Raw genomic sequence first — 12,717 nt, forward strand, 5'->3', positions numbered from 1 at the left:
TCAAAACTATTAACATTTCTCAGACTTGAAATTTTTGCCTGATTCTCCAAACACATCCCATTTTTGAAACATTTTCTTAGATTAGGTTTCTAATAATGGAATTATATGGCTCAAAGGACATAACCATTTTTTAGACTTTTGACCCATACTGCTAAACTGTGATTTGAAAAGGTTATCCTAATTTAGTGCCACCAACTATGTCAATGAGTAGAACTTTTACCACATTCTTCTCATAATTGGGTGCTGTGATTTCACACATTTAGCTAATTTAATAAGCAACAAATGTTATTTCATTGTTGTTTTACTTTGATTAGGAGAATGGTTAGTTATTTTACCATATGCTTGTTTATGGTTTGTCTTTTGTAAATTATCTATTTATTTGTCTATTAACATATTTCCTCCTTCCTTTCCAATACTATGCATCTTCATATTGTCTTAATTCTTATTTTAAAAATCAATTTGGATGCATTTTAAAAAAATTAAGATATTAACATTGTCACATTTTCCAAAAATGTCCTTCCTGTCTTGTTTGCTCTTTTATTTTGGCTTTTTTCTTTGACTTACAGAAGTTTTGACATTTAATCCAGCTAATTCTGCCAACTTTTAAAAAATTCTTAACTTAGGAAGTTGCCTAATCAAGGGAATAAAAAGGAGAGAAAGAAAGCAAAAGAAGATTGTCCTGCTATCTAAGGTCGGTCAGCATTACTTACACTTGTTCTTGTCTTCAGGCCTGGCCAGCAGGTCAGCTGGATGAGTGGGTCAAAGGTTACAGCTGGCTCTCCTCACTTCCTCACCAGTGGAAGGTGGGATGAATGCCTGGGTGGAAAGCTTAGCCATATCTTCATCTAAGTTTGGAAGAAGGAGTTGGGTAAGTTTGCATGATGAGGCAGGAGATGAAGGTAGTGTCCCCTACAGAAAGTGAGGGGTGGGAAAATGGGTGTGGTGGGACATTCCAAATTTCTTTTCTTTAAAAATATGTTTTTAGTTATAGATGGACATAATACCTTTATTTTATTTTTATGTGTGCTGAGTCTCAAACCCAGTACCTTCCACATGCAAGGCAAATACTCTACCACTGAGCTACAACCCCAGCCCCCAAATTTCTTTATGAGAAACCTGAGCCCTTGTAGCACTCACCATACATTTGTTACATTTTTCCTCTCTTGGAGAGAAATAACCTGGAACTGTTAAAAATTGTTCTGGAGTAACCACACTAAGACCTGGATGTGCTTTCATCATAGTGAGAAATATTGACACAAAAGGAACTTGTAAACTGGTAATACCTGCAGAGTCCTTCTAGAACTCTCTAAAAGTTGTTTCTATTGGTTGCTTAGTGTTGTGACTAAAGAACAAACCTAATGGGATTAAAACTGACTGCAGGTCTCACTGCCAATCATTTTTGCTCCAGGAGAGGTCTCACATGGGTGCAGAAACTCCTCCACCTTTATTCCTCCTACTTGCCACATACACATTCCTTTCAGTAGACACTGGTTTCAAAGTCTGTATGTGCTTCTCAAAGAGGCCCAGATCTAGATTTACTCTGTCACATAGAGGAGAAAAAAATAAATAAGAGTAAGTAAAACCAGCTAAGTGGTATCTGAATGCTATATATTTTTTTGCTTCAATCTCTTAAAATGTGTTATACTCATACATGCATTTATTTCCATAAAGCCATTAAGAAAAACAGGAGGCCCCTCAACTTCCCCACTCTCTGCCATTTTCATTTACCAAATACAATTATTTTCAATTTTTAATTTTTTTGCAATGCTGGGGATCAAATCCATGGCCTTGCACATGCTAGACAAATCTCTACCACTGAAGTACATCCCAAGCCCAATTTTTAAAGTTATTTTTTAATGTTTGTTCTTTATATCTGTAAATAAAAAGTATCTCATATTACTACTTTTTAGTTAAGCTGTAGGCATTATCTACTGACATCCTTTAATGGAAGATAATTTGTTTAATTTTCCATATACACAAATTCATTCCTTCCTCTCATCTTTCCAATAAAATTATATAATAATTTGGGGCAAGATCAACATTTCCATGTCAATATCATATGCTTCTCATTCACATAGTATACTATAGTTACATTTACTTTCTCATATAAATTTTTTTTTCTCTTTGGGGTTAACTGCCTTCTTTCACTTGTATAACTTACTCTCCTTGGAGACAGTTCACTTGGTGAGCAGAAAGTTGTACTTTCTGACTGTTCAGATCATTATCCTTACTTATAGGTGTCTGGCTCCCTCTCTGGTTATGAATCTCAATGTCGACTCTGGATAAATTAGGTTGTACATCTGTCTAAAATGCTCAGGAATGACAGTGGATCTTAAATGGTTTTTGGTTTTGAATCTGGAGGCTTGCGTTTGCTGGGCAAGTGCTCCACCACAGAGCTACACCCCAAATACCTCAAATGTTTTTCTAGCAATCTCTTCTCTGAGATGAAGTATTTTCAGAAGGGGCCTTTCTCCACCCTGGCCCCTGGCTCCCACAGGGGATTGAACTCAGGACTTGCACATTTTAGGCAAGTGCTATACCATGTGCCTAAAAAAAAAAAAAAAAAGAAAAAAATTGAAGACAGGGTCTCATCGTGTTACCCAGTTTGGGCCAGGCATGGTGGCATGTCCCTATAAGCCCAGTGATTTGGGAGGCTAAGGCAGGAGGACCCTGTGTTGAAAGCCTGCCTCAGCAATTCAGCTAGGCCCTAAGCAATTTAGCGAGAACTGTCTCAAAGTAAAATATTTTAAAAGGGCTAAGGATGTGGCTCAGTGGTTAAGAGCCTCTGGGTTCAATCCCTGGTACCAAAAAAAAACAGTTACCAGGTTGGTTTTTAACTTGAGATCCTCCTGCTTCAGCCTCTGGAGTGGCTAGGATTATAGGTATACACCACTGTGCCTGGCTGCCTATTGCTTTTCATCTCCCCCTTTTATTTACTTTATCAGGGTACCAATTCTTTAGCCCAGGATTCTGTAAACTACTTAATTGCTTTATTAACATGTTCTCAAAGTTGAGGTACAGCAGCAAGTTTCTTCCTATATATTAAATTAGGGGGGAAAAGAGAAAATAATATGATAACCAATCTTGAAAAAATTGCCACAAAAATATGTTGCTAGTGCCCCCCAAATGGGTGCAACCCTTTTCAGAAATAACCTGTATTTATGTATAGAAGACCAGAATATGCCACCCCAAGATATGACTGTAGACTGTAGGAGACCAAAATATCCCACCCTACAAAATGCCTCTCTGACATAAAGATTATTTTGAGATGATTATTTTGAGAAACATCAGACATGGGAGATGCTCTGGAAATAGAGCAGAAGATAGCCTTTAGTAGGAGAAATTCACATCAATGAGGGAAATCTCCATTTGTAAGGGGGTCTCCCTCACTGTGCCAGGAAGACAAAGATGGCTGAGTCACAAGAGACTCTTATCAATTGAGAAGGCTGGAACTGAAACAGACACATCAAATTTTACTCTCGTTTATTCTGCTTTTTCTGGTCACCTCCTGATAGTTAGCCTCCTTTCCCAACCCCTTTTTCTTTGTTTTTAGTTGAAGGTGGTACTTAAGCCTGAATTCTAAACCGCTTCTTTGAAGGCTGCTTATTTTTCTGTGGACATCTCCCACAGGTACATAAGGTACACATTAGAAGACTTCTGTTTGTTTTCCTTGTTAGCCTACCTTTTGGTATGGTAGGCTTGCTAGGAACTGGAAAGATACAAGGAAAATTATTATTTTTTCCTCTTATACAAGAGAACGAGAACTACAAAGCCATCATTCTTTAAACAAAACATATTTTAACATATTTTTTTGGGGGGGGTACTGGGGATTGAACTCAGGGGCACTCTCCCATTGAACCACATCCCAGCCCTATTTTGTATTTTATTTAGAGACAGGGTCTCACTGAGTTGCTTAGTGCCTAGTTGTTGCTGGCTGGCTCTGAACTCTCAATCCTCCTGCTTCATACTCCCAAGCCACTGGGATTACAGGTGTGCACCACTGCACTTGGCTTAACATAATTCTTATGTATTTGGTTTATTTTTTACAATTCATTCTGAAATTCATTTTAAGGAAATAATGCAAAACATTGAAAAAGCTGTATGCAATGAGAAGGTCTCAGTGGTGTCATTTGTACTACTATAGCATTAGGCATCATAGAATGTTCATTAACAAAGAAATCATTAAATTGTGGAATAATTTTTATATGCATGTGATAATATGAAAATAATTGCTATAACATTAAGCAAAAAATAAGGCAGTCTTTCTAGATTCACTGTGATTACAACTATGTAAAACATACATGTTGAGAAATGAAACTGAAGCCCATGAATGGGTTAAATTGCTCCTGGCCCTAGAAAGTCTGTTTTTCACTGTTTGTTTGACCTCTCTCCCCTGAGCCATTCTCCAAACGAATAATCAATGAAGTCAGCCCTGCTTGAATAAGTGAAAACATCAGAGAACATCACCAGCCATAGGGCTCCCTGTCAATGACTTACTTTCTTTTTTAAAATATTTTTTTAGTTGTTTATGGACCTTTATTTTAGTTATTCATATGCAGTGCTGAGAATCAAACCCAGGGCTTCAAACATGCTAGGCAAGTGCTCTACCACTGAGTTACAACCCCAGCCCAGTAATCTTTCTTTAGGTTGACAGGTATGTCTAGAATGCCTGGTGACCTGTGAGCAATACCTAAACCATGTCAAGAGAATTAATTATTGAAAGCATGAATCACCATTCCAGTGCCCACCTGGCTGTGACTAAAATCAGACTCCCCATAAAACCCATATGTGCTTTTGTGGCTGTAACCCTGACACGATGATATTTGGGAGAAAGTACTCCATCTTCCACCTGCCATCTTCTTGTCACTTACGATCTTTCTTCTCCCATAACTCTGTCTCTTGAGTTACTGGCTTTATCAGGTAGCAGACCTTTCACAGTTACAAATTCAGCAATCTAATGCACTTATTCCATTGTTTATTAGCATAATTCTATTCTTCCAGGAAATCTCTTGTCCAGGCGAATAATGACTATTCAGAATAGGAACTTCTCAAGGGACTCTTTAATAGAAAGCACCAATGGATGGTTTATGTCCCAAGATTTTTTGAATACCTTGACTCAAAATTCCTGCCTTGCTGTCTCCACCCATCCTACACAAGTGCACCTTGACCTTTAATCTTAATCAAAGCCTGCTCAATGAAAGACCCACTGTAAACAAAACTCCAAAATTTCTATAAAATCTGATCTTGTCTTTGCCCCTCTGAGACAGGGCCAAAGCTCTGTCAGGATGGGGCTCTCTCAAATGCTGAGCAATGGACACAGCCCTGTATCATCAACATTGTTGGTGACATTTGGGGAACAGGAACTCAACAATGCAGAAAAAGACAATAGGAATATGTAAAAAATAACAGCCATGTTGAGATTGATAGTCAAATCTTCAAACCTTTTCTGGTTTCCTTATATATTGGTGGCAAGACATAATTCAATCATTAAATAAGAATTCATTTTAGTAAAAGCCAGCTTTTAAAGTGTAAAGAGCAAATAAAGGCAAGATTATGTGATTTGTTATTCTTTTTGTTGTCTTTTGTAGAACAATCACAATGCACACAGAAACCTTCTTAGGTGGGAAACTGAGCTATTCATATCGTAATTATGCTTGTAGACTTGAAATACTTATGGGCTCAGTTATAATGAAAATACTCCAGAAACGCTTAAGTCATTTAGTTAATGCTGAGAAACAATCGGGAAGATGTTGACAATGGCCTTTAACTGGGTTTTGGTATTTAATGGGACAGAAGCTTTAGACAGTGGTTTGCTTAGCATTGAGTTACATGAATGTCATAAACCTAACACAGCACAGACGCAACTTTATTAACAGAAAACTTGTAGTCATTGGATTTAGTGACTGTCAAATATATTCTATAACATTTTATAAAAACCAGGCATGCCAATAGAGCATGTTACAGCTGGCAAAGGCAGCACTAGGTCATTCCCTTGCCCAGTTCTACCTGTGTTGTGTCAAGTTTTCTAATGCAAAGAAACTCTGATGGCTTGGCTGGTTAAATTGGCTTTAGTTAGGCCAGTTAATGTTCAGCCACCCAGAAAAATGTAACCTTCTCCACGGGACAGTGACCCACACTGATCCTTCTCACCCTTTGTTCTTCATGGCATAAATGAGCCATAAAGAATAGAAGTGCATTAACTGGAGCCCAACAATACATAGCTGCTATTCTTGGTAAAGACGCACTGATGATAGGAATAAAGACAGTAACATGAAGATTAATCTGGTAGCTTTATTTAATATTTACCATCCAGCAGCAACCAATATGAACATCTGAGCTAAGGGAATCTCTTGAAATGTTCTGCTATATAGCTGCTTTAGAAATACACGCACATGATAAATTCAACTGTTCACTGCCAAAAAATTGTTTTTTTCTTAAAAAAAGTGGCTTCAAGAGCAAATAACACTGATTTATTCTGTGCCCAAGCACTAGTCAAGAAATCTATCAAATTACACAGGAAAAGGAAATCAAAGAAGCTTTGTTATCTTATGCATGTCATCTTATTTAAGTGGAAGGTTTTACTACTTAAAGCAATAGAAATATGGAGCTTCCTACATTTATATATATATATGTGTGTGTGTGTGTGTGTGTACACACACACACATATATATAAATATATGGATGTGATTACAAACACAAAGTGTTATCATCAAAAGCGAAAGCTAGTTCAAGAAATTTCCAACTGCAAAACTTGCAAGATACAAAGCTAAAATTGTTCCTTTCCTCTATTATGAATACTTTCACTAAACATAAATATTTTAACATATATTAATTTTTCTGACATTCAAAATTGTAAAGTCAATATGGCAGAATTATTGTTAAAAGCACATATGTACAAATATTCTTTTTCCATACATAAAGTATTTGGCATAATTATAACAATCATACTGTATCCACAACTGTTTGCTTTTATTTTTACCTTTTTTTTTTTACACATAATGGTATCTCTTATTAAAATTAACCAGTTATGTACAAAAATACTTGAACATTTATTATAGAAAACCTCTATAACCAGCCTCAACAGCATATACCTGCTGAATGGTTTCATTAAGAGAATATAAAAAAGTGGTCACTGCCTTCCAGGTAAGCTATCAACAAAAACAAATAGGGTTAAACTAAAATGAGCTTCCCAACAAAAGAGGGAAAATATTTAAAAGTATGATTTAAAATACAGTTTATATCTATTGTCAATTGAGTGTTATAAACAGTCAGTAAAAGAAAAAAACAAAGATACAAAATACATTACTACATACAAGGTGCATTTTCCACACTCCTACAACAGCGGCATCAGCTTATCTATCTAGATCTAAGATGCTATGTTGCAATATTCAAGCTAGAACGTTCTATAATCCTCCTCCTCTAACAAAAGGACCACAGGATCAGCTTAGAAGACAAGCTTCACTGGTAAGAAGAGAGAGTTGTGAGGAATTTTAAATTTTATGCAGGATTGAAAGTTAATGCCCTTGCCTTTTGAAAGTCCTTTTGCCATTTAATCATGCTGATATATTTTCACAAAGGTGTTTTTCTTCATTTACACTATTGATTTAATACTGTCCTATATTGATTCCTGAATTCTTGTTAATGGGACACAGTAATTTGTGCCTATTTAATACTTGAACACTTGCTCTTCTGCAATGAAACATTTTAAATGGGACACTATCAAGTAAGGAAGCACAAAATTCAAGTAAACACTTCTTTTGGGGTCTTTTGCTTAATCTAGCTGATTGGAACTCTGAAAGCAAATTGCACCTTGAAAAGAAATACAGTAGATAACATGGTGTCAGGGTACTAAAGGATTTAGCAACTGATTCACAAGGTGGAGTTTTAAGAATGCAGACAGCTGTCAAACATCAAAAACAACCTTAAAGAAACATTTTGTTTCAAGAACAAAATAACTTCTAGTCCCAATCCTTGCAACCCCTTAATATATTGTCTAACTAGCTTTAACCTTTCAATTCAAGGGTGTGCACTGAACATTCTGCTCAGGGAAAGAGCCAGAAACCTCACCTTATTTACAGAAGTCTTCTAAAGTAAGGACCATTGTGTGAGGATGTGCATTGACGGTAATAAGCTTTCTCCGAGAATCAAGTATTCAGTAAAAAGTATACAACATTATCACACATTGTACTGTTTGACAATATTGTATTGGTTTTAAGATTAAACTATATATATATAAAAAAAAGCGAACATAAAAAGATACAAAAAGAGTCTTTATCACTATTTACCACTAGGAGAAACGTTCCAGAGAGATTCAGCCATTACTTCATGTAACATCTGGGCTTTAGATCAGTAACTTTTAATATTGTGCAACATTATATTAATAAGCAAGTTTTAATTCCACTCATGTAAAGAAAGATCTGAGTAAGTTATTAAAGTGCCTACACTAAATGTCTTCTCATCATACGTCTTATTTTGTAAACGGCCAGGTATTCATCGCAGGTACAAGGAAAAGTGACTTAGAGCTGAGAAACCTTCCGGGGCAGGGGCCTGGGCCTCGGGCCGGGCTCGGTCCTCCTGGTCCCGTTCTCCAGGTGGCTGGTGCGCGCTGTCAGAGGCTTGGGGGGCAAGGCCGGCGGCTCAGAGGTGACGGGAATGGAGAGGCTGTGAGGTAGCGGGACCGGGCGCCGCAGAGTCCGCTCATACACGCTGTACGGGGGTGGGGTTTTGCTCTCTTTGCGCACCGGCTCCTCGGGTCCTGGCCCAGCGTAGCTGGACACCGACACCGGGGCCGCCTGTTCGTTCACCTGATTTTCAAAGCCTGAGGTTTCCGACGTGCTACACCGGCTGAGAGAGGAGATCCCGCTGCTGTAGCTGCCCGACAAGACCGGGGAGTTGGAGATCAGTCCTGGGGAGTGGTACTCCACCGGAGATGGGGTGAAAGACTGCACAGAGCCCTGCTCCCAAGGCAAGGGGAGGGGGAGACGGAAAAGAAAGAGGGGAGAACGGCAGAGTCAGGGACACTGGTGGGTTGAACATCCCACCACCCACATACAAGTCCACGCTTGGAAGCCCTGGCTTCCAGAACCGCAGCAGGTGGCTGTATTTGCAGCCATCTTCAAGGAAGGGACCAAGTTAAACCCACCCTGATGAAATCTGACTACTTTCTGTTAAAAAGAGGAATTTCGGTATAAAAGAGCAATGCTGGTATTCAGATAAAAAAAAAAAAGATTATATGAGGATGTTAAGAGCCAGCTGCCCATCTCAAGCCAGAGTTCTTAGGAGAAATCAAGACTTTTAAGACTTTAATCTTGGGCTTCTAGCTGTCAGAACTGTTCTGTCGTTTAAACCCCTGACTATAGTATTTTGTTATGAGAACCCAAGCTGACTAATGCAAATACCCAGACTCAAACATGAGCAGTGGTCAGGCACAGCGCTGAAAATTACACATCTGACACTTATCTGCCAGCCCCCCAAGCATCCAGTTCACCTCAATGCCTGCTTGACTTCTTATCATTTTCAAACAGAGGATGAAAGATACCAGCCAGGGAATTTGTTGGCAAACCACTGTCCTATATCCAGCTTGAAAGAGAGGCAACTGGTGAAAGCAGCCTTGGGGACTCCATTTTGCTTTTCTAGCTCAGCAGGCCAGGAGTTTGCAACTGCAGGACACAGGGCAGCTTGAGGACATGTAGGTAGGGCACTTCCCACTAGTCAAGAGGCCTTGCACTTGATTCTTCTGACTTTGCTCCAGACTCCTGAGATGAAGCTGTAAACTGAGCCCTCAGATTCTAGCCTGAGCTGTGAGCAGTTCCATCTGCTGCTTTTTTTTTTTTAAACAAATTTCATATTTTTAATGTTAAATTTTTAATTTTAAATTATTAGTTGCTAATTTACTAATTTTTTAAAATAGGCAAATTTCACACAAAACCCTAGGTTTCTGATATTATATAAAAAACTGGAAGTTCTGCAACAATGGCATGAATGCTTCAATTTACCACAATCCCCACTCCTCCACAGGGCTTTCTACACAGCCTCCTTAATGCATTTATGTCAGCAATCTGGTCAATTTGCATCTGAATCTGTTGCTCCCCCAGGTGGTAATCTAAGGACAGCAAGTCCTAAAATAGGTTCCATGAATGGAGGGTTCCACTGGGAAATGTTCCTATGTACCTTGCAATCATATTAATATACAAAGTCTTATAATAAAGAAACCCAAATAACTGTTTAGCCCAGTGTTTTCTAATTTTATTTGACCATAGAACAATTTTCCACTAATAACAAATGTCCTATAAAAACCCAATTTTCTATGGAACATACTTTGAGAAATGCTATGCTGGCCCAACTTTACCTTGGTCTCTCTTTTTAAACAAAATAATGCTGGTAAACACCAAGCATTTCCTTTAGTAGACAGTAAAATAAAGCATAGCTAATCAAATCCACATTCACTGCTGTCTTTGTCAAAAATTAGATCTCAAATTCAAAAGAAGGCAGGTAAGTCTCCTCTAAAAGCTTAACTCCATTGTTTAACTGTTGAAAAAAAAAATCGAATTCTACCACTTAGGGTAGCACACTGCATTCTAATCATATTAAATTTAACAACTTGGTAGCAGTGTGCCCTCTAATGTAATACAGGTGTTACAACACAAATGTTCAATCTATTTTCTCCTCTTTCAAGCCCCATTTACAAAGGCATGGCTTCAAGATTATCCATGGCCAGTAAAAATATATGCAGGTCTGTAGAGAACATATACGAGTTTGCTAACTAGAACTGTTTGATAGCTACTTGAACATTTTCAGGTCTTGGATTCTTTTTATTTTTTAGGAATTAATTTCTTAGACTACTTATTATCTTATTACTACTCTGCAAAATCAAGTTGAAAAACACATATGATAATTTCACAGCAACATGTGGAGCTCTTTGCCAGTAAGTACATGTAAAAATGTGAAAAAGCATGTTGCTTTCCTTTCCTCACATCAGGATGGCAGGCAATGGCTTCCAAAGCAAATGCTGTCTGTGTACTCTATGATAACACTGCATTGCAGAAAGACAACGAAACTAGCAAATAATTTCCACTGATAAGCAAATTTATGTGTCAGAAATTCTGGGCAACACAAATGAAATCACACTTCTTTGTGATTTTTCTCCTTTTCTTTTTGTTTTGATTTCCAGAATCTCCATTTCTATCAGCAACTCTCCTCGGCAGCACAGATGCCTGGGATCACAACATGCCCCTATGTGTTTGTAGAGGCTAATTTGTCTTTTTCACATTAGCTAGAACCGTCTCATCAACAAGAAGGACATGGAGCGTGTAAATCCTAAGTCGCTCAGGTACAAAATCGTCCTTTCAACACTTACTTCAACCCTTTATTTGCTTCTGGTGCTGCAGCTCTGAACACCAACCTCTCATATGTGCTAACAAGACTTGCAGCTAGTCTGATTCAATTTGGATAGAGACTAAATATTATTCTTTATCTTCATGAGGGATTTGTATGTTTAGAGATGTTCAGCAGCCTGTATCTACACAGCAATTCAAACCTCTGACCTTTAAACCTTTCTCAGTTTGTTTCCAGAAATTTTTTATCCACTTTATCATTTTGTTTTTCATGACTAAATATGTAATTCTAATGTGAATGACAATCTTGGTATAAAATATTAAAAAGAAAGTTGAATTTCACTTTGTCAAAACAGGTGAGGCTGATGATAAAGGCAAAACACCCACAGTAGAATATTTAGATCTTTGTTACTGATGTTTTTCAAGCGTGGTGTGTGTGTGTGTGTGTGTGTGTGTGTGTTGTGCAAAGTACCTTAAAGCAACTGAATAGGCTGAAAACGTTCCTAAAAATTCATTGGGACCATATTTCTTTCCTAATTCCTTATACATACTGACTATAGTTTTTAAGTTCTCATTGCTACTATTTGGGGAGTGAGGCTAATAATCCAAAAACAAATAGCTGCATTCATGGAGAAGGCTCCCCAAGGGGAAAATCCAGAGTTTTTCTTACCCATCCTTCCCCTACCTCTTATTTGTATATCCTGTCTGTGCAAATGAAAACACCTTTCAATTGTCTGGGATGAGTCTTACAGCATAAAGGAACCTGGGCTAGTCTCTAGCCTCAGTCTAAAGAAGGGTCTGTACCTTCAATGGAGACCGCCCAGCAGGTGAGGGGGATACTGATGTTGTGTGTCTTGCTGGTGAAGCTGTGAATGGAGAGAGATAACATTTTAATTAAGAAAAACCAGACAGCTGACCATATGCAAATACCCTCTGTGTTCAAGCCCATATAGATGATCCAGTGTATAAGGCCCTCCTAAGCAAGGTAGGGTAGGGACAGGGGAGAAGCGAAATGAGGCCCATCAAATTCCTCACAAAGGATAGCATTACTAAGACCTGAGCCAATTAGCGAAAAGTTGCCAGTGCACACATGATGCTTTGACCAAAGTGACAGGGCCCCAAATTGGTCCAAGGCCCTTTCTATTTCTCTAATGTCCAGATGCTTCTCCACTGCTTGATCCCGCTACCTGGTAAGGTGCTTTTAGGTGTGAGGTGCCAGGGAGCAGTCCTTGGGAGACAGCTGTGGGCTTTGGCCTGGGCTGCAATGGGAAGACCAAGGCCATCCAGGCAGCTTAAAATAGGTCCATGGGAATATATTTAATCAAACTCCTTTTACACAGCCCACCCCAATACTCCCCAAACAGACAAAAAGCCTTGGTCATTT

General features: G+C 38.4%; 1 protein-coding gene across 4 annotated transcripts in view; it reads right to left on the minus strand.

Moving 5' to 3' along the window:
• Positions 1-6,271: 6,271 nt before the first annotated feature.
• Positions 6,272-12,717, minus strand: part of Dock4 (dedicator of cytokinesis 4) — a 457,617-nt gene continuing 451,171 nt past the window's right edge. For all 4 annotated transcript variants that reach the window (XM_058576081.1, XM_058576082.1, XM_058576080.1 and 1 more), the window contains 2 exons: positions 12,138-12,199; positions 6,272-8,954 (listed from right to left, as the gene is read on the minus strand). In XM_058576081.1, the coding sequence (XP_058432064.1) occupies positions 8,517-8,954; positions 12,138-12,199 (500 nt within the window). In that variant the 3' untranslated portion in view covers positions 6,272-8,516. The remainder of the gene's footprint in view (positions 8,955-12,137; positions 12,200-12,717) is intronic.

Source organism: Marmota monax, unplaced genomic scaffold, assembly GCF_021218885.2.
Source record: "Marmota monax isolate L192 unplaced genomic scaffold, Marmota_monax_Labrador192_F-V1.1 WCK01_AAM20220418_F8-fsc00139, whole genome shotgun sequence".
In the NCBI taxonomy this organism is placed as follows: Eukaryota; Metazoa; Chordata; class Mammalia; order Rodentia; family Sciuridae; genus Marmota; species Marmota monax.